Source organism: Cryptomeria japonica, chromosome 6, assembly GCF_030272615.1.
Source record: "Cryptomeria japonica chromosome 6, Sugi_1.0, whole genome shotgun sequence".
NCBI classification, from domain to species: Eukaryota; Viridiplantae; Streptophyta; class Pinopsida; order Cupressales; family Cupressaceae; genus Cryptomeria; species Cryptomeria japonica.
The window spans coordinates 72671239-72694131 of NC_081410.1; the positions used below are offsets into that span (position 1 = coordinate 72671239).

Genomic DNA, 22893 nt, shown 5'->3' on the forward strand with positions numbered 1-22893 from the left:
TTCATGAGTTCTATCCGCATTGTTGTCTAATCTCATTGCGGGTTTGAAAAAATGGGTTTGTCTTAAATTATTCTTAAATGAAAATTATTTTCCTAACTATGTTTTCCCTTGTTCATTCTAGATTTTTAAATTTAGGGTAAAGTAGAAGGTGGTCCCAAAAAGGGGACATTACATGTTGATCCTATTGGAATAAATAATTCATATATTAATTATTCACTTAATTGCATAAATTCACTAAATAATTGATGCCTTAGTTAGTAATTAATTATTGGCATTTATTGTACCTCGAGATTCCTTTAGATTTGGGCGTTCAACGCGAATATTTTTGGCAAGGAATTTTGGATAAATTTCGTTGCAAGGTTAATCATTGGACTTACAGGTGGATATCCTCTGCTGGAAGAGTGATTCTTCTAAAGACTGTGGTGCAAGTGCTTCCCATTTATAGGTATTTTGTGCAGGCTTCCCCCTCCAGCTTTGTGAGAGAGTTCGATTCTCTTTCCCATCAATTTCTTTGGTCTGGTAGTTTTCTTTCTTCTAAGTGGAGTTTAGTTAAATGAGACTTTGTTTGTAGACCGAGACATGTTGGGGGTCTTGGCCTCAGATCTATTGCTTTGGTTAGCAAGGCCTTGGCAGCTAAGTTGTATTGGAGGTGGTGTAACAGTCAGGATCAGGACTGGGCTAATGATCATGAGGTACCTCATCTTAGTTTAGTGGGTAGGGGCTCTTGTATCTGAGATACTCTTAAAAAAGGTGCCCAAGTTATTAAAGATGACCTTTTTTGGATTTGTAATAGAGGCTCTGAAGCTCTTTTTTGGTAGGACTCTTGGGACGGTCACCCTCCTATTATGTCTAGTTATCCACAACTTCAGCCTCTTTGCAACATTTTCACTGATGCTGGATGGGATAAGGTGGAGAATTTTAAAACGGTTAGGCGCATTGGACAGGTTGAGGTGACTTGCTGGAAGGATCCTCTTGAATGGCTCGGATGAGGATCATGTAGTGTTGGTTAATATCTTGTAGGGTAGGTTATGTAGTTCCCTCAAGGAGAGAGATGTTCTGGCTTGGGGTCCTAACCCAAAAGGCAAGTTTTCTGTTGCTGAAGGTTATGCTCTGCTTGATAGGCAATTGCATGGCCTGATGGATGTTCCCTGGTGGAAGAAGGTTTGGAATAGCTTCTCTTGGCTGAAATGTAATTTTTTCTTATGGCTGGTTGCTCAAAGGAAATGCTTCACATGGGAGAATCTTCATAAGAGAGGTTTCCAGGGGCCATCTATTTGTTATCTTTGTATGCATAATTAGGAAGACTGCTCCCACTTATTTTTTCTTTACCCTTTCTATAGGGAGATTTGGCACAAGTGGTGGGAGGCTTGGCAACATGCTTGTTTTCATGCTACCTCCTTAATTGACTTTTGGGATAGCATGGGCAGACCCCCAACAAAGACCTCTTTTCTTCAAGTGGCCTAGGCTATTGGGCTAACCCTTATTATCTGGAATTTGTGGCTAGAAAGGAATCGGATGGTCTTTTGTGATTCACATATAGGGAGTCCTTAGCTATGGCAGAAGATAGTTAATAGGTTTCAGGAGACAATCTCGGCTAAGTGCAATTTGTTTGAAAATGTTGATCCGGGTGATTATGCTATTGTAAAGAATCTGCAATTGGACAACATTAAAATGGACTGTGCTGCTGGAAATAGATCTCGACATGCGAAGCAACAAATAAGTAGAGATGGAAGGTGGATTCCCCCTCCTGTGGGAATCTTAAAAATTAATACAGATGGCTCTTCCCGTGGGAATCCTGGACATGCAGGTATTGGAGGTATAGGTAGAGGTGATGATGGTTGTGCAATTTTTTTCTTCTCTATTTATATTGGGCAGTACTCTAACAATCTTATGAAGGTCCTATCTATTAAGATTGTTGTTAAGCGAGGTTGTTCTTTAGGATGGAGGAAGAATATTTGTGAGTCAGATTCTCAGATTATTGTGGACATGTTGAACAAACAAAATTTGAATGATGTGAGTTGGCAATTAGCTTCTATGGTCAGACAAATTTTACAACTGTGTAATACATTGGAATTTGTCTCCTTTTGTCATATTCCCAAGGAGTGGAATAGAGTGGCTGATTGTTTGGCCAAGTGGGCTTCAGAGCATGTTGATGGTTGGGATGGTCTACCTCCCAATTATCTTGAAACTCTAGACAGGTTAATGCTAGAAGACAAGATGATGCAAGAGCACCCAATGATGTAGGATCAATTTCTCTTTTATGTTTGTTTCCTTTTCATTGTCATTTTTGAAGCCCTTCGAGGCTCCGGATGAGCCTGGTTTTTGGTGTAATTCCAAAGTAGCTAGCATTCAGCCTTACTTTGAGCAACATCATCTTTTTGAGGGCTTTCCGAAAAGGTATTATCATTGGAAATCTGACGGTCGAATCTAATGCTATGGTCACTGGACTTTGTAGTGGTGGTGTTGGTGGTTATTTTAAGATCCTTTTAGTTTTTGTTGTTGTCTTGGTGGACCTAGGGCTTGATCTTTGTATTTCTGTGATTTCTGAATAAATCTTTACCCCTTTATTAAAAATAAATAAATAAATAAAATTAGGAAGAAACATTAACTCTCTTATACGAATTTGAAATTGATAAGGAAATATATCTAAAGATTAAGTTAACACGAAGGAATAGTAAAGAGCTCAATTGAAAATAAATTGATTAAAAACTATTTACCCTCGGTTAATTAGCAATTGTTTAGTTTTTTTTTTCTTAATCTCTTTTTCAAAACAATTAGTAAATAAAATAAAAATTATGTTTATTTTGAAAAGCTTATTGTTGAATAATTCTCTTTCAAGCAAGTATTAAATTCATTTCCATAGTATTACTATTTCATTTCCTTTCAAACAATTTAGGATTCATATTTAAGTAAGGTTATCGATTGTAGAAAATACTTAAAGATAAAGTCCAAGATACTTGTAATGGAAGAATTAGTTGGTTTATCAATAGTGTGGTTATTCTCAAGCGTATAGTAAGTGTTAAATTCATTTCCAAAGTCTTGCTATTTAATTTCAAGCAATTTAGTACCTTCAGGTATTAGGATTCATACTTAAAGTGTATGGGTTTGTTCCAAAACAATTATATCTTACAAGTAATCCAAATATCTTTCATGAGTTATATTTCACAAATATCTTAGTTTCCAAGAAATTTGTACTTTCAAGTAATTAGTTCAAGTTTCAAGGTTTTAACTATTATCACAGTTTTCTCACAAGAAAATACTACTCCAAAGTAGTTGATTTTTTTATGTTTATTTCAAATACGTAAATTTATACCTTTGCTTTTAATTTCAAATGATGGTTCTTTGTATGTAATAGTTTTTTTTTTTTTTCATTGGTATATTGTTTTATTTAAGATTCATAAACAAGAGGAGTTGAAACCAAAAACTAGCAGTGTTCGATATCTATGTTTCCTCTACCTCACGCTTACAAGTAATGTTGTCGTGTTGAACTACTACACTTAACGCCTAATAAAGCTGCAACAACGACTTATGTGGCATCATCTCTATAAACCACCAGGGAGAAATAAGGGTCATATGGAAGTTAAAATCCAAGGGGCGGGTAATCCCCCTTGGATCAATAATCTAAAAAGATAATTTTTAAAATGAATTTACATCGGCTCAGTTAAACCTTAGAAAACCCCATTAGGGTTTGGTTGCGTCTGATGTTGGAATTTATTTATTTTGATGATTTTGACAGATGATAATGGGTCAAGGGGTAAGGAAATAAGACTTAAATCTTTTAGGCCACAAGCAGAGGGCCACCTTGAGCCTTTTGCTATAAAGCTACCATCGTGGGTAGCAACCGCAGAGAAACTGTCTGGGACATTGACCCTAGAAAGGGTTGTGTACCCACCAAACAGTTTACATTAAACCATAGTAGAAACCAGAATTGCATACTTTACACCTTGATCCCGTGCCAAAATGGGTGTGTAGACAGTCTAGGGACAAAGTTGTCCATTGTACTCAGGCGTTCGGGGATGGGGATTAGGATTTGGTTTTGGGTAAGTAGTTGGTTCTCAAAGCTCCTTGGTATTTTAATCAAATGGTGCAAATACTAATTGAAAGATTAAAATTAATTCAATGTATACTCAGAAGTAATTTTGTATGGATTTGCTTGACTTCTTGAGGCTTTAGGCCGAATTTCGAAGCAGAACTCAAGCTCGTTTATTTTTATACTCCTAAGGACGACGACCTCAGTGCACTCCTGATAGGGGAGTGTAGTGTAGTCTTTAGAGAGTGGCTCGGGACCGTAATGGTCCCCATGAGTATAAAGTCTCGGGCCAGAGCATATTCTATTCTTATGAATAGATGCCTATCCCGGATTGGATAGATGAAACTTCCTATCCCATATGGATAGATGTCTAACCCGTATAAGATTAGATGCCTAACTCGTATGGTTAGATGCCTAGTCACGTATGGATAGATGCCCATCCCAGTTGGGTGGATGCCTATCCCGTTTAGATAGATGTACCTGAGTATGTGATTGAATCAAACACAATTAAGAATACGTAAGAATAAGAAATCAATATTATATATTAAAAAAAATTAGTTGAAAATTTGGGTTAAGTTAAGTGGGTTACTACATAAAAGATGCCCCATTAACTGTGCACTACAACCACCTCAACAATTGCCAATATTTATGCACAAATGCCCAAGTAATTGTGTGCTATGGGTACCAATAAAGTTGCATAACTCCTCCAAGTAAAGTACAAATTTTAACTACCAAGGGTACACTTGGGTGACTATTGTTACATGTGAAATTTATTTTTATTTTTATTTTTTAGACTGCAGGAATCAAGTATAACACCCCCTATAAATTGCAATGCGCATGATAAACTTTTTAACGTGATAAGTGACGGTGGTGCAACACATCCTTTGGTACCACGTGGACTAGGAGGAGAATGGATCTCGTAACCTCGTGCTTTATCATAAGAAGCTCTTGTCAATCGAGCCAAGCCCCTAACCTGATACATGTGAAATTTATTAATGAACTTTTAATTATATTTTTTAAATTTTTTAAAATTAATAATTAAAAAATTGAATAAGCAAAGAGTGAATAATGAAAACCTAAAATGATAAGAATTCTACTCAAATCTATATCTACAACCAGAAAATTTCCTCCAAATATTATATACTCAAAATCATTAAAAAAAAAAAGGGGAAAAATCCTCCCATAATTGCCAACCTCTATACTTCATTATTAATCCAAAACCCAAAGAAGAAAGAAGCACCTTCACCACTTTTCCTAAGGAACCTCTTAAACACAAAATGAGCATCAAAGAGAAATTTGTTTTTGTTTGCATGGCCCCACAAATCCAAGGTTTCCATAGAAAATATGTGAGGTGTACGGATGACTTGACACTACAACTCACCTTCTTTATATTTAACATAATAAATTTAATCACAACAACCTCCAAAGAAAAGGACAACAAACAATTTCCAAGGAAAGCAAGTTTGGCGTAATGTTAAACTTCATATATATAAATAAATATAATTCAGTGTACTATATATATTTAAATATTCCTCACTTTTTCATTTACTTTACAATACTGCTCTTTATGTTGACACGTGTTCTAGAAGTCGGAGTGATATATGGTCATATAAGTTTGTTTGATAGGGACTTTTAAGATCTTTTTATTGTGGTTTACACAATGATCATGGTATAGTTGAGTATATATGTTGTTTCAAGAATCTTCTAATTTGGAGTTTATTTTTTTAATATAAATATGTAGTATATATATATTGTTTCAAGAATCTTTTAATTTGGAGTTTATTTTTTTAATATAAATATGTTGTCAATAAAAATATTAAATTTTCATAGTCAATGTTGAAATTTTTGGGTTGTTTGTGGAGTACATTATGGGAGATTTTTTATTACAATATGTGAGATTTTTTTATTATCAATGTTTCAAATGAAACTCCATGATCTATCATCAGGATGCAAATTGAGAGTTGAAGGAGAAATTGTTCTCCTTTGACTCTCAATTTACATCGTAATGATGGACCATGGAAAATTGTTCTCTTTCAACTTTCAATTTACATCCTAATGATGGATCATGCGGTTTGATCTTCTCCTTTAGCTCTCAATTTACATCTTGATGATGGATCATGGAATTTGATCTGAAACGTTGATGCTAAAAAAAATTCACATGGTGTAATGCAGAAACAACACAATAGTGTTGTTAATACACATCTTTGGTTTGATAGTGAAGTTGAAAAGTTCCTAATGAGCCCACGAGGGATCATGTCTTGTTGAGTGCAAGACTTTGACATCATAAGGGATGGAGTCAAGATCATGTCTTGGGAAAATTTAATGGAGTCGAAGAGGTTTAGTCTAACACTCATACTTTGGTATTGGGTAGCTAAAACGAAATCCTCCATCAAAAAATATATAAATATGTTTTTTAAATTGTAGAGTCATTATAAGATACATATTTTTAAAATCTATTTGATTTGACGATGAAGACATTTAAAAAAAAAAAACTTATAAGAGAATTTTTTTTAAGATTTTCAATTTCATAAAAAAATACAAGATGTTAAGCGAGCAAGAATCCTTTAATCAATTTGGAGTTAATTTGTTAAATATAAATATGATGCTTTTTAAGTTGGATGAGTAATAGTAAGATACATATTTTTTAGGTCTATTTGACTTGAAGATGACGACATTATTTTAAAAATTTATGGGAGGAATTTTTTAGAGTTTTCAACTTCATAAGAATATATAAGAGGCCAAACAAGCAAGTACATTCATTTGCAATCAATTGACCATTATACAATATTAGAATTGTAATGATCTTATTTAATAAGTCGTGAAAATTGTAAGGATATTATTTAATAAGATGGATGGGTATTTAATATACCTTTCTTTAAGAGGGCATACACTAAAATATTTATTATACCATGTTTAATGATTTTATTCAACTTAGTACCAAAGATTAAGGCGCATTAGTTATGTCAAACTTACCTCAAGCTTGAATTCAACCTTTATCTCTTTTATATCATTTCAATGATAATTAATCTTTAATAAAATAATTTTTTAATAATTATATACATATTATTTTTTATTTTAAAAAATGTTATTATAAAAAAAATTAAAATCCTCTTAACTTAAATTGATAGCCATTTTTACTCGTCAAATTATTGATAATGACATTTTTTTAATATTTGAGTGAATTGATTTTTCCATCATTTTGCTCAAGCAAGGGATAAGACTTTATCAATGAAATTCATTGAGTCTCTCACTATTGGTTAGAAGCACTTAGGATATTGGGTCCCATACATGTGCAATTGAAGTTTGATACTTGCTTTTGTTTAATATTGAAGCTTAAGTCTTGTAATAGAGAATGTGGTGAGAAATATTGAAGTGATTTTAAGTAAATTAAATGCTCCATAAAGAAAATTATTGATAATAACATTTTTTTAATATTTTAGTGAATTGATTTTCCCATCATTTTGCTCAAGCGAGGGACAAGACTTTATCAATGAAATTCATTGAGTCTCTCACTATTGGTTAGAAGCACTTAGGATATTGGGTCCCATACATGTGCAATTGAAGTTTGATACTTGCTTTTGTTTAATATTGAAGCTTAAGTCTTGTAATAGAGAATGTGGTGAGAAATATTGAAGTGATTTTAAGTAAATTAAATGCTCCATAAAGAAAGGATAGTAAGAATAAAATTAAATATTAAAGCCTTTGATTTTAATATGATATTTAATTTTAAGTTAAAAAAAAGAGGTGTGTCATGAGTGAAATTCAAAATCAAGTATTTTGATGTTAATTATGTTCTAATTAGGAGGCGATAGAAAATCTATCGAGAATTAATATTTACGTTTAAATATAAATACATAAAAATTTAAAATATATTACTATTAAACTATTAAAAAGATAACATATATGTATAATCTGAAAGTTAAAATTATATATAATTTATCAAAATTATAAATAGTGCCTTTTTAAAAAATAAAATTAAAAATTATATTCAAGACTAAAACAAATTGTTTGTGTGTACTAGTAAATAAAATTAAATAGTCTAAAAAGACACAGTGTCAAAATATAGGTCCTTTCTCATTGAGCTAGACATTTATGATGATTGAGTTATAATGGTTAGAAAAATGAAGACCTCCATTTCAATGAAAAATTTAGATTTGAAATAGACACATCATCAAAATTTTCTTATGTTTAGATTTCAAGAAATTTTCACCATTTTTGTTGTTACGTGTTCCTATTAATAAATCTGATACACAATTTATTATTTTTATCTTCTATTCAACTATATGTATTAAACTATCTATACTAATTTAAATATAAAAATAATATTTTAATATAAATTATTTCATTTAGTATTATATAATATAATATATTTATAAAAAAGTATGTGTATATATACTTTTTGATATTAGAGGGTTCAAAACAAAGTGAAGTGTTTTGGGTGTATAGTTATTGTGCAAGAAAACAAAGTAAAGCCATATTTTAGATATATATATTTAATTATAATTTTTATAAAAAATATTTTATTAATTTGAAAAAAACATTATTTAATATATTTTTTAAAATAGATAATTGAATAAAATCAAAGAGCTTGGTATATTAAATGAACACAATAGTAGTCAAATAATATGTGTAAGTTTGAATGAAAAATATAGAATATAAGTTCAATTATGAGAATGTTAAAGAAGTGACATCAATTTTATTTAATTTTTAGTTGAATAATATTGGATTATATTAAAATAAAAAGTTTTGAAGTTTGTGAAGAATCAAAATTTGAATAGATTGTATAAATTATATATATAAAATAATATTAAAAGATAGAACCAAAATGTATATCACATGTTTATAATAATTATACAAATTTTGTTATGACATTAGTGGTGCATATAACTTTTTTACAATTTGTTGATTGACTTGAGTTGATTCACAATTTTTAACTTCATATGATGTCAAATTGGAGTGGACAAAAATATAAGTTAGAGATGTTTGCTTTGTTATAATGAAATTTAGATCATGGAGCAATCACCCCATGACAAATGCAAAAAAATGATTGTAATTTGGAATACTACTTTACAAGACTTCGAGCTCTTTTAAACTTGGAAGTTGGTGTGAAGTAAACATCAACTATTTTTTTAGTCTATATAATGGTACATTAGAGTGGACAAAAATATAAGAGTTGGAGATTGACACTTAGTTATGTAATAAAACTTACATTGTATGGTGATTGCTTTGGATTCTACTTTAAACGATCTAGAGCTCTTTTGAACTTGGAGGTTGGTATCAAGTAAACATCAACAATTTTTTTAGTTAATATAAGAACACATTAGAGTGGACAAAATTATTGAGGTCGAAGATGTTTACTTAATTATGTAGTGAAACATATTATATGGTGATAATCTCATAGTAAATGCAAAAAATAATTGTAACTTGGGACACCACTTCAAAGGACTTAAAGCTTTTCTAAACTTGGAATTTGGTATGAAGTAAACATCAACAACTTTTTGCCTCATATGAAGATATATTATAGTGAACAAAAAAGTAGAACTGGGAGATGTTTGCTTTATTATGTAGTGATTATCTGGTGACCATCTCATAGCAAATGTCTTAACTTGGATATCACTTCAAAGGATTTGAGCTCTTTCAAATTTGGAAGTTGGTATGAAGTATACATCAATAATTTTTTTACTTTGTACAAGGAAAAATTAGAGTGGACAAAAATGTAGGAATTGAATATGTTCGCTTGGTAACATAGAGAAACTTATATGTCATAGTGATCTCCTTATAGTAAACACAAAAGATACTTGTAACTTGAGATATTTTTTTTATAAGAACTAGAGTTGTTTTGAGCTTGAAAGTTATATGAAGTAAACACTAACCAAATTAAGATTACAAACTTCTTGTTTATAAAAATACACCATTTATATTGAGGATAAAAGATAAATTTCTCGTATGAATGTAAAAATGATAGTTCACATTTATAGAGTAGATCTTCTTGGACGATTTCTAAAATGAATAGGACGCAATGTTAGAGATCACTCTTTCTACTATTCAACTCTTCCTCTGCGACCCTTTTGAAACAACGAATCTATCATTCACACATTTCATTGAATACTATATTTTACATGGAGTTTATAGTTCACTTTTTTCATTGTTTACTAAATGTTTTTGGAATCTTTATATTTGTTTCTTTTTTACATATGATAGATTTTTGTTTCATACCTTTTATATATAAAATACCAAGAATGTAATAAGCAAGACGCACAAAAACTTTGTTAGTATAAAAAACTAGATTTATACATCTATTACAAAGTTGATATAATATTCAACAGTTTTCATTTCATTTTGTCTTATATGCTAGCCAAATTTATTGCAAAGTAAGACCTAGACAATTTTATTTATTTTTATCTCCAATATTATCCTTTAAAAAGTTTATATAATATTTGACAATTTTCATTTCATTCATGTTGTCTTATATGCTTGCCAAATTTATTACAAAGTAAGACCTAAACAATTTTCTTTATTTGCAACGTTATCCTCTAAAAAAAATTATTTGAAACTTTTTATCAATTAAGATTGAGAAATTTATTTTCTTTTTAGTTATCTCTAACATACTCTTCTGGATCTTTATCCTCGAAAGAATGCAGAAGAAGCTGGCTAGTTGGAAAGGTAGATTCCTCAGTAGTGTTGGGAAATTGCAGCTGTTCTCCTCCTCTCTCTAGGGGATCCTTGTGTACTTTCTCTCCCTTTTTAAGATTTATATAGCTATGGTTGCCAAGCTGGAGAATATCCAAAAGACTTTCCTTTGGATGGGGATGGAAGAAAAGAAGAGGCTCGCCTTGGTGGGCTAGGACAGAGTTTATCTACCGAAGGCCATGGGTGGGTAGACAAACTCTAGGGAGACTTTTGGTGTGTAGAGAAAAGCATGATTATTTCCTTGATAATTAGTCAACTTTTGTTGCTAATGAACAAAATGGAGACATACCATGCAAATACATAGAGTGCCTAAAGATAAATCAATGCAAAACATATATTAATGTAAGCTCTATAATGCTTTGATATAAAAATCCAATATTACAATCTTGATAATCAACCAATATGATAATTATTGATGATTGTCCTAAATGCAATATCTAGATGCTTAATTAAAAGTGTTTTTGTATGGACATTGAAAGATAAGATTTCCAAAAAAAAATGTGTAATTAAAAAATTAGATTTAAAATAAAAAAGATTAAGTTGCAACAAAATCTTATCTAAGAAATGAATTAGTATCAACTCACTATTCCACATCTCCCTGCACTCTATTACATCTTGATGATGAATGAGAGTGTGATCTAAAACATTGATGCTAAAAATTAGAAACACAATCAAATCTAGAAACAATTAAGGGACAAACTAATAGATTGTGAAAATTTGATAAAATTAATTAAAGACAATCAATCTAAATGACTTGAAATTGAATTAGAGTAATATGAATAATAAATCCACATTAAAACTAATATATAGATAAAAACATGATAGATTACGCATTAAAACAATATAATTATAACTCCCTTAAAACAATACAATTATAACTTCTTTAAAACAAATTAAGAGTCTTTCTTGGAATAATTTTGTCAAATATCTTTCCACCATGTAAAAAATGAATATCAAGTAATAACATAAGCACTTGAGCAACCAAGTATATATATATATATATTAAGTATATGCATATAATTTACAATAGGAAAAAGAATATATATATATATATATATATATATATATATATATATATATATAGTATATGCATATAATTTGCAATAGGAAAAAGAAATGACAAATTGAATGCATGCTAATGAACAATGTGGTAAATACGAGGGAAACTCAAATTTTGAATATGATTATATAAAGTTTTTATATATAAAATAATTTTATAAGAGAGACAACCAAAATGTATACATCGGGTTGTTTATAATTATTATACAAATTTTATTATGACATTAGTAGTGCACATAACTTTTTTACTATTTCTTCATTAACTTGAGTTGAATACAAATTTTTAACTCCATATAATGACAAATTGGAGTAGATAAAAATATAAGAGTTAGAGATGATTGCTTAGTTATAGTGAGATTTAGATAATAGAGCAATCACCTCATACTAAATGCAAAAAATGATTGTAATTTGAAATACTACTGTACAAGACTTTGAGGTCTTTTAAACTTGGAAGTTGGTGTGAAGTAAACATCAACTAACGTTTTAGTCTATATATTAATAAATTAGAGTGGACAAAAATATAAGAGTTGAGATGGACATTTAGTTATACAATAAAACTTCAATTGTATGGTTATCACCTCGTAGTAAATGCAAAAATACATTACAACTTTGGATAGCACTTTATAGGACCCAGAGCTCTTTTGAACTTGGAGGTATCAAGTAAACATCAACTATTTTTTTAGTTAATATAAGAACAAGTTAGAGTGGACAAAATTAGAGAAGTTGGAGATGTTTGCTTTATTATATAGTGAAACTTATATTATATGGTGATAACCTCATACTAAATGGAAAAAATAACTGTAACTTGGGACACTAGTTTAAAGGACTTAGAGCTTTTCCAAACTTGGAATTTGGTATGAAGCAAACATCAACAACTTTTTGGCCCATATGAAGATATATTATAGTGAAAAAAAATGTAGAACTTGGAGATGTTCACTTAACTATGTAGTGAAACTTAATTATACGGTGACCACCTTATAGCAAATGTCTTAACTTGGATGATACTTCAAATGACTTTAGCTCTTTTAAATTTGGAAGTTGGTATGAAGTATACATCAATAATTTTTCTAGCTCATTTAAGGACAAATTAGAGTGGACAAAAATGTAGGAATTGAATATGTTCGCTTAGTTATATTGAGAAACTCATATGGCATGGTGATCTCCTTATAGTAAATACAAAAAATACTTGTAACTTGGGATATCTTTTTATAAGAGCTTGAGCTCTTGTAAGCTTGAAATTTATATGAGGCATCAACCAAATTAAGATTACAAACTTCTCGTTTAGAAGAATACACCATCTATATTGAGGATAAAAGATAAATTTCTTGTATGAATGTAAAAATAATAGTTGGGAGATTTCTAAAATGAATAAGATGCAATGTTAGAGACTACTCTTTCTATTGTTCAATTCTTCCTCTACAACATTTTGAAACAATGAATCTATTATTTGCATATTTTATTAAATAATATCTTATATGAAATTTATAGTTCACTTTTCTCATTATTTATTAAATGTTATTAGAATCTTTATATTTGTTGCTATTCTACATGTGATAGATTGTTGTCTCATACTTTTTATGTATAAAATATCGCAAAACAAACAAAAACTTTGTTAATACCACAAATTTATATTTCTACATCTATTACAAAGTTCTTTTTGTCTTATATGGACCAAATTATTACAAATGACTAAAAATCCACATTAAAATTATTATATAAATAAAACATAAGAGATTAATCATTAAAATAATATAAATATAAGTCCCTTAAAACAATACTTCCTTAAAACAATAAAACTATAACTTTATTAAAATAGATTAAGAGTCTTTCTTGGAAGAAAATGAATATCAAGAAACAACAATATCACCTGATCGATCAGGTATATATACATTATATATATAATAATAATATATACATTATATATATATCGTTTAAAAGAGAAAAAGAAATGAGAAATCGAATGCATGCACATGAACGGTGGGGTAAATGCGAGGGAAGCTCAAACAGGAGACACGATAACATGCATTTGGATTCCAAGCCGTCCGGCCATTCGTCCACATCGTTCATCACACGCCATTTCACCGCCTGTTGTGGATTCTCGAAAAATCTTCCAAGCCGTCCGGCCATTCGTCCACATCGTTCATCACACGCCATTTCACCGCCTGTTGTGGATTCTCGAAAAATCTAATTCTAAATCACATCTAAATCTAGAATCTTTCCACATTAATACACACATTGTGCATTCATCGCCTTCACTTGAGTTTTGTTGGCATTGTATTCCAAGATAGGAAGTGGAGGACCTGCTCTGCTTAATTCTCGACAGCTGCCAAATCTGACTTCTTGGTTGTACGAATTTGTAGTCAATTTAGCCCTGTTTTAGCTAGTTTTGGCGAAAATTTTAACAACTTCTTTTGGCGAGCTTTAGGCCTGTTTTGCTAGTTTTTAGCAAGGTTTTAGGCCTATTCTTGCTTGCTCTCTGTTGGGTCTGGTTTGGAGCAGCAGAGGACTTATGGGTTGAATCGGAGTTTCGGATCTTTTTCAGGATTTTGAGTTGAATTGTTGCTGTGGAAGAGAGAAGTAATGCGAGGAAGGTCTGCAATTGCAATGGGTGAGACGACAGTGAGATATAAACGCATTCCGTCCAGGGAACCCACAGATCGCCATGATCAGGAAGTTGTTACTCCAGGTGGGTCTTGTTAGATTCAAGTGTATGTATTAGTACATATTGTGCCTGGAAATGGGTATACAACTATTTATTTCATGAGATCTCAAATCAAGGCAAACAAAAAGAGCCCAAAGAACTTGATTTAGAGCTACACAGCCGCAGAAACAATTCAGTAACACACATTCAAAACGATAGTTTCCATTTACAATTTTCTGAAACACTTCTTGCTTAAAAAAGAAAATAAAGAAAGATTTTAGCTAGAATTTTGAAATATTCTTACACACTGGCCCCATGCAAGGTGGGCTACTCGAAGTGTAATTGCAGATGCTGCCTTGAGAATCTAGGAGATCTTCAGCTCGAAGCAATCCCAGGGAAAATTTGAAAACTTCTCCGTTACTTGTTTTCCGGAATATGCACAATAACTTCCAGTAAACATCTGTGAAAAAAAAGACAGTAGAAGTTAAAATTATATTCAGCTGTCAGTGGGACAATATAATCCCGAAATCTCTCCAGCGGGTGCAGCAATCTTTTAGCCCCGACCACTTGTCTTCTCAGTAAATCACCCTCTTAAGCAGCTGCTACTCCACACTTTCAAGAAAAGATTCTATTATTTTGCAATTTTTCGATCTATCAGATTGTATAAAACTCGATGAACAAAGCGAATCGCAGCAGTTAACTCCCTCCATGGTACCGATGAATTACCAAATCTTATTGTTTTCCTAGGAAATTAAGCTATAATGCTTATGATTATTTGTTTTTCAAGATGGAAGGAAATGTATTATTGTGCGGTACTTCTACTTTTCTAAAAATATTTTTTCCCCTAAGATTTTTCTCGTCACGGAAGGATTTAGCTGAAAATAAATGGATATCGGTTTATCTATTTAACATATGAAATGTAAAATTAGGACAATCAAATAATGTATAGAGAATCTATGTTAAAGCTTGACTTCCAGAGAAACAAGCATCTAAACAATTAAACGATGGACATGAAGAGGAAAATTTATTTTAACGACTAGATAGGGTGCTACAAACGAATTTTTAATGAGTGTCTCATCTAAACTTCGATAGATGCTACAGATGAATTTAGCCTAAACTGATTACATATATTTTTAACAATTGAAATCTTAAGTCAGGACACTCAAATAGACCTCGGATAATTAATTCTAAAATTTGACATCTGTTTAAGCAATCATCATCCAAGGTAATAGATGCACTTTGATAGGACCTACAGGTTAATTTACCCGGCAAGGAGGTTACCGTTAAATTTTATCATATCTCATTTCATATACAGGTTTACAGTCACAACTAGCGTAGCAAAATTTAAATTTAGACAATGGAGTTAAGGCCTGGAGAATATATTATAACACTGAACATCCATAAGAACAGTCAACTAAACATATTTACTGACTTTTAAAGTAGTCGCCTACTGGACGTTAATGTCATTTTTTCTCATTTCATATTATGCTTGTTCATAAATGTGGGTGGACTGGATATCCACTAAGGTGCTAGTTGTTATATGGATCAATTTGTGGTGTCAGATTATTTATGTGGGTGTATTGGTTTGGTGTAGCATATTCACAGATGCAGATGGAGATGGATCAGGAACCTACCAATTCCAAACCTTCATGGAAGTTTTCATTGCCACATGTATGCGTGTCCATCATGGCTTCTTTTCTGTTTGGATACCATCTTGCGTAAGTAGAAACAATCTGTGGATCTTTTTTCTCTTTATCTTTGAATAATTGCTTCTGTAGTAGGTTTTTGAGTCGAGTTAGAACTGAATAAGATATATTTTTCATTCTATTTTCATTTCATTGGATGTAAGTAGTCTTCAGGTGCTTAGCTTTTGTTAATGTGAGATTCTGATGGTGGCAATCTGCAGAGTTATGAAATGTACCCCTTTGAAACTTAATGGGGTGCACCTTCTGTTGAATATTTCATACTGATAAATGGAAGAATTTTAAATTTATGTTTGTTTGGTGCTATACTGGTGAAATCTTAAAAGTGACGGTGATAATGTGCAGGGTGGTAAATGCACCCCTTGATTACATTGCCTCTGATCTTGGTTTCTCAGGGAATCCTTTGGCAGAAGGTAAGTGCATGATTTATGTGTTCACAGTTCAATTATGTGCACATGTTGGATGAGTATGATACAGTTTGTCTATGCACCCTGTGTGTGACCTTGTTGTATTTTTGCATGTGATGTAGGTCTCCTTGTGAGTATGTGTCTTGTGGGAGCATTTTTCGGGTGTGCCATAAGTGGTTGGATTGCAGATGGGCTTGGCCGTCGTCGTGCCTTCCAAGTTAGCGCATTGCCAATGATTGTTGGTGCATTATTCAGGTTATCTGATTTACACATCCTGATTCAAACATCCAAATTGTGTCCAATGGTTCATCAGTTTAACAAATGAGCCAGAGCGTTTTTGTGTTCTTTTGGAACTGTAAATCCAGATGTATGCTGTTCCAAGTAAATAGGTGTTTACTACTGTTAATTGTTGATTTTGAATGTATTTATTGTTTACCCAGTTTAGTCAGCCTAATTGATATGCCTCAAATGTGAAGTGAAGGCTTCCGGAAAAACTGTTTACATGTTGTTTACATCAATGTATAGTATCACATTCTAGATCTACGATCCATTCATCATAAAGATAATCAGATATAGAACAATATAAAGAGCCAAGAGATGTCAATGTGGGTACTGGATGATGAAGAAAGAATAGGGTGGGGAATTACAAAAATAAACATTAAAATCAAATTGTACAGAAGAATTATTCTGTTAAAATATTCCTATAAACATAGTACAATATAATACAATAATGAATTGTCGAAGGGTTGAGTTCAATTGTTTGAATTGCTGGGTTCTCATTGTGGAGATCCATGTTTGAATCCCCAGAGTGACATCTCAAGCTGAATAATGTTGATATCTAAACTGAAGAAGATGCTGGCATTGATGCTTGGGAGGAGGGCCCCCATTTGGTGGCCTCCACCTGCTTGGGCTGGCCCGAAAATTCCAATTTACCAATAGAAAAAAAATTACAATAAAATATATTAATGCACAATATAATTATAATATTAATAGTTAAAAAAAATTAATTCTTCAATGCAACTTGGGAATTAATTAATTGTAACAAAGAAGAAAACTAATAAGATTAAAATATCACAACATTAATGAAGAATGAAATTATATTAACCATATATTTTTATTAAAATATCATGACTTTAATGAAGAAAGAAATAATCTTACCTTATATTTATGACTTTAATTTTCTTCTTCTCTTCATTACAATTGATTAGTTGCAAGGTTACATTGAGTGATAATTTTTTTTATAACTAATTAGTATTATGATTGTTGTGCATTAATATAATTTGTTATAATATTATAATATACTACATTTTAGGAAATTTTCAATGCAATACTCTTCTATTTAATTTAATTTTAATGTTTATATTTGAAATTTCCCGCCAACTTCTTCCTTGCTTGTTTTAGTGTCCTTGTTGGCCTCTCTTGGCTCTTTATTTTAGCTACATCTGTAATCTGATTATCTTTTGCTTTCATCTTGGTGATGAAGCACAAAATGTTATCTAAAACATTGATGTTCACAATTGTTCATAGTTTTTCTAGAAGCTTTTACTTTCAATCTAATGTACTGTGAAAATATCATATGCATAATCTCCAAATGGGCTTCTTTATGTTTTCTCAGTACATAATGAACTGGGTTTTCTTCTACTGATTTTTTTAATAAAATCTGTTGATAATGTAGCTTGAAATATTAGTTCATTGTTAGCAAAATAATTTTTTATCATTATTAATGGGATTCACAAGTTTTGCTCGGTATAATTTCGTCAATTTTGCCAGTTTTGTCTCTGAATGTCAGATTCTGGTATCTAGAATAATATTGAAATCCTGATCGTTATAGATGTCTTTTAGGTTTTTCTGCTGCTAGATATATTGATTTACATATTAATTTAAAATCATTTTTATGTAATTATTTTTAAACCACCCAGTTCATTTATTAAAATTGCACAGTGACTGGCACATTCTATTCATAGCGATATTCTTATTTCACAACCTTAATTCCTTCACTTTTTGAGGATTCTAATGATGATAAAATATTTTTGTTGTACACACCGTATAATTTGTTTGATTTAAGAAATTTATCTGGAGAAAGGTCTGTATATGGGAATTGCTGTTTTTTGGGACCCTGTTTTTGGTTCATATTGGAAGTGGCAGTACATAAAATATAAAAAATATAAGTAAAATTAACCATAGTATCAAATGTAATGTGCATACCATGCATTAAAATTTAATACAAACAAAAATTAACAGGACACTGCATAATTTATAATTGGAATTAGAGTTAGTGTATTGTTAGTTTTTTTAAAGATTACCATAGTAATTACCTAAGAATTTACATTCAACTTTGGATTGAGTCTCTCTACCGTGTTATTTCTGTCCTATAATGAAACAGGAGTTCTCTCTCGCCAAGGTCTTTCTCCTAGTACAAAGTTCAAGTTGCAGAGTTAAACTCACTAGAAGATATCACTTGTTTTTGGTAATTCAAAAGATCTAAAAGTAAAATATAGTTCTGAAAAATGTTAATAAAGACGGCTATAAGGTAGCTGTACCTGGAAAACCAGAGATACATTTTAGGGGGTATAAACCATAGACTAGAAATATCTTGGAGGAAAACAGAGTAAAAATTAAATATCAAAGCCAGATAATAAATACTAGGCTTACTAAAATCTAAGATCATGATGCTTGCACAAACATGGACAACTTACATTTATTGTGAGTCTGGACAGGATTGCCAAGATTAATCACTGCAGTTGTTCTTGTCTTTCTTAGTTATAACTTCAGCATGCAATTCTTAATTTCCTTCCCTCCCGTCTCCCAGCTATTCTAGAGTTCTTGTTTTGCTTCTATCTTTGGTCCCCACACATGCATAATTAAATGGTCTTCTTGCGTTGGATCCTTCTCCCCTGCTCTAAAGGACTGTTTGATGCTTCCAAATCAGAGATGGGCACACACTTGGCAAGGCATGGTTCCACTGAAATGTATTAAGTGTTGCTTGCTGGACTGATCCCAGGGGTGGATGAACTGACTATTGTTACTAAGCTTTTTTTTCATGATAAAGGTTGATTGAATGAGTGGTGGGGCTTAGTTAAACCCATAGACTTTAAAGTGATTGCAATAAGCAGAGTCGAGACTGTGTTGTTGATCAAGACCTACTTCTGGCTAGTCAATAGTAGATGATGTGAAAGGTAGTTGGTACTAGTCGGTTGCTTAGGGAAGCTCCCGGAGGCATGGGATTATCTTGGTGGTAGTGGATTGCATGGATCATTGTGTTGGATGAAATATTGATGGTAAGCTGCTGCGATCTGGTGTCTGAGTGGAAGCTTGATGTTGAGAAGTGAATGTGGGGAGAGGGTCAGTTTCAAGGATAAATGAATGGGTATGAGATGCATGGGGGGCAAATATCTTGGTAGAGGCAACAGAAAGTGAGTGGATGAAGAGAAGAAAACCAGAATGATACCTAACAAGAGGGTTGGTTTTCTTTTCATACATTCAGTTTGTGGGCGGAGTTTTGACTGCAAAGCCATAGTCATTACTCACTACTTTTAGGGTTGCTTGCCTGCATCAGTTTTCACATCACTGGGCACACTCAAACATGCAATATTACCTCCTACATTGAATCCTTGAATGTTTATAATTGGGGTCTCTGGTCATTACCCGAGGCTAGCTTCTTAAGTGGCTGAGTAGGGTATTGAGAGATCTGTAGCTGGGGTCCATAGAGGATGATGCTTAAAAATTAAAATAATGTGCTTTTTTGGAGGTTGGAAGTGGGAAGTTTATGGAGCTCTGAGTAACATCTGCAATGATCTGGGACTAATCCCCACTGTCTTCTCTGCTGTAATGAACTGATAATGTTTTACAGACTGAAGAGGAGGGAGGCTAATACATGATTCTGGGATCCAACTTCTAAAACTTAGTCTTCTTAAGTCATAGAAATCTGGTGAAAGTATCTAAAGGCAAAATACACTCATGGAGCTTTGAGTAACATCTGCAATGAACTGGGAGTAATCCCTGTTGTCTCCTCTGCTGTTATGAACTGATAAGGTTTTACAAACTCAAGAGGAGGGAAGCTAATATCTGGTTTTGGCATTCAACTTCTAACACTCAGTCTTCTTATGGTATATTGATTCACATAAAAGAATTTTAAGTGGATAAACTTGAATAGGAGGGGGTTTACAAAAGGTCTCCTTTACAGTTTTGAAAAAGATGGTTAGCAGAAACCTTGATTTTTTATTATCAATCACTAATTTCAAAATTTGATTATTTGAGAAGATGTGTGCAACATGAAATCTGAGAAATTTGGAGCTTGTTTCTGCACCCTTCTCTTTATATGCCTCACTATGAATGTAGATATTGTCAAATTGTAACACAATGTATTTCAATTGACAGATATCTGTAAATTTTTCCTCCAAATATTTGATTATTTTCTGTACTATCCTAGATTCACGCATTTGATATTTCAAAAACTGGAGGGACATGAATATTGTTTTGAAATCTTTGTCTGCTACTATAACAGAATGTAGAATGTGTGAGGATCGTAATCTTACAATGAAAATGTTATTTCTTTGTATTTCACAATACTCATGAAATAATTACGGTTTATAATGGATTTCATGTATAGCTAAACGTTGTAAAACTTTATATCTGCAGCCTTGTCTTTTTTAACAGATCAATTTTGTTAAAATTAATAAGAACGACATTTTTACCAGAACAATGTTGTTCCTTATAATTCTTATATAAATGCTGATCAGAGTAAATTTTACTTGTTGGTCTTCAATCATTTTACTGAGATATTAGTGATCATATTATTCTTATGATATTTCATTAGATTAGATTTTGTATATTTATTTTTACTAATTAGAGGAAGAGTGTGCAGCTTGAGAATTCTGTTATCAGTTATAAACCAGTAATTAATTTATTAACTTATTAATGATTGTATTTCAGTGCGATGTCTTCAAACTCAAATGCTATGTTTTTTGGGAGATTAATAGTTGGAGTTGGAGTTGGCATTGCTGGGCCTGTTACATCATTATATATAACTGAGGTAAGTGATTTAGAAATAGGCATTCGATATGTATACAATTACAAGCTGTCTATTAAAGTGGCATCTACTTTCTCTCTCTAGTCACACACACATACCCACCAGTATATGAATTTATATGTAACTTAGGTAAGTGAAATAGACAACAGTTAATGTCCTTTTTTCTTTTAATGATAGGTCTCACCAGCACATGTGAGGGGAACATATGGAAGCCTTTCTCAAATTGCGACTTGTCTAGGTATTCTAGGAGCTTTGTTTATTGGCATCCCTGCAAAAAGCATTCCAGGATGGTGAGCTTCTGCAAAGTAATTTTATTACTGATATCATGATTGAGCACAATATATACTCTTACAATTAATGCTTGAAGGAATTATAATGGATTTCTAGTAGCAGGGATTTGGTATTGCAGTTCTCATTTGCTTCTTATTGAAATGCTTTTTGTTATCCAGTTACGCTCATTTGTATTTCTATTGTTTGCTGCTGCTGCTGCTATTGCTGCCAACAATCAGTATAAGTACTATTTTTTAATGCATTTTAAGCTGGATTTGTTATTAGGTGGCGAGTGTGCTTCTGGTTATCTGCTATTCCAGCAGCTTTATTAGCTTTGGGAATGGAACTTTGTGCTGAAAGCCCACAATGGCTAGTCAAGGTTGTCTTCTCTTCTAATAATTTGATTTCATGTAAATTTGCATATATCTGTTATGTTGAATTTATTTCTACTTTGGGAAAAATGTTCTAAAATTGATTGACACTAACCAGAGTCCTTTTTTTGGCCTTTCTCAACTTGAACTAGGTCAAGGCAATTGAAGCCAAGGATTATGTGATCGGTTGAAGTTCTCATATAACGGTCACCTTTCTTTGCAGGAGTTGCTCATGTTCCATATCAAGAATTTGACAGACATATACTTGATTAGAAACGATTAAATACATTCACGAAACATGAGATTCAAATATAAACCCCTTTTCATACTTAATTGATAGGACACATCTAGTAATTTAGTTCATTAAAAGTAATCATTTAGATGTTGAGGTTTATAGAATGACATTCTGGTTCATGAGAAAGCTTGTTGTGCGGTCTAGATAAAGAAATATGATTCCTGAAAGGCAGTCGAAGTTTTGGGCAAAAAAGAGCATATCCCTATCATATTTGAATTGCTTGTTTTCATAACAATGGGTGATTTGTCTTCTGGCAACTCCTTTTGTACTTTGCTAGCTTTGTTTCAAGTTTGGACTGTCTGTGTAGAATATAGCCTCCTCTGATCTGCTGAAACAAAATTTAAATTTGCATGAGTGCTGATTATTGTCAATCAAGATGAAGCCTCTTTATTGTTAAT

At 31.9% G+C, this 22893-nt stretch overlaps 1 protein-coding gene across 2 annotated transcripts in view; it reads left to right on the plus strand.

Annotated features, from left to right (window-relative positions):
- Positions 1 to 13754: 13754 nt before the first annotated feature.
- Positions 13755 to 22893, plus strand: part of LOC131064196 (probable plastidic glucose transporter 2) — a 55255-nt gene continuing 46116 nt past the window's right edge. Inside the window, exons 1-7 of one of the 2 annotated variants that reach the window (XR_009358151.1) lie at positions 13755 to 14465; positions 16015 to 16138; positions 16469 to 16536; positions 16653 to 16785; positions 21463 to 21562; positions 21737 to 21849; positions 22115 to 22208. Coding sequence is in view for 1 of the 2 variants with exons in the window: in XM_057998248.2 (XP_057854231.2) it covers positions 14360 to 14465; positions 16015 to 16138; positions 16469 to 16536; positions 16653 to 16785; positions 21463 to 21562; positions 21737 to 21849; positions 22115 to 22208 (738 nt within the window). In the remaining variant the exon portion in view is untranslated. The remainder of the gene's footprint in view (positions 14466 to 16014; positions 16139 to 16468; positions 16537 to 16652; positions 16786 to 21462; positions 21563 to 21736; positions 21850 to 22114; positions 22209 to 22893) is intronic. The other variant, XM_057998248.2, reaches the window with a different exon arrangement.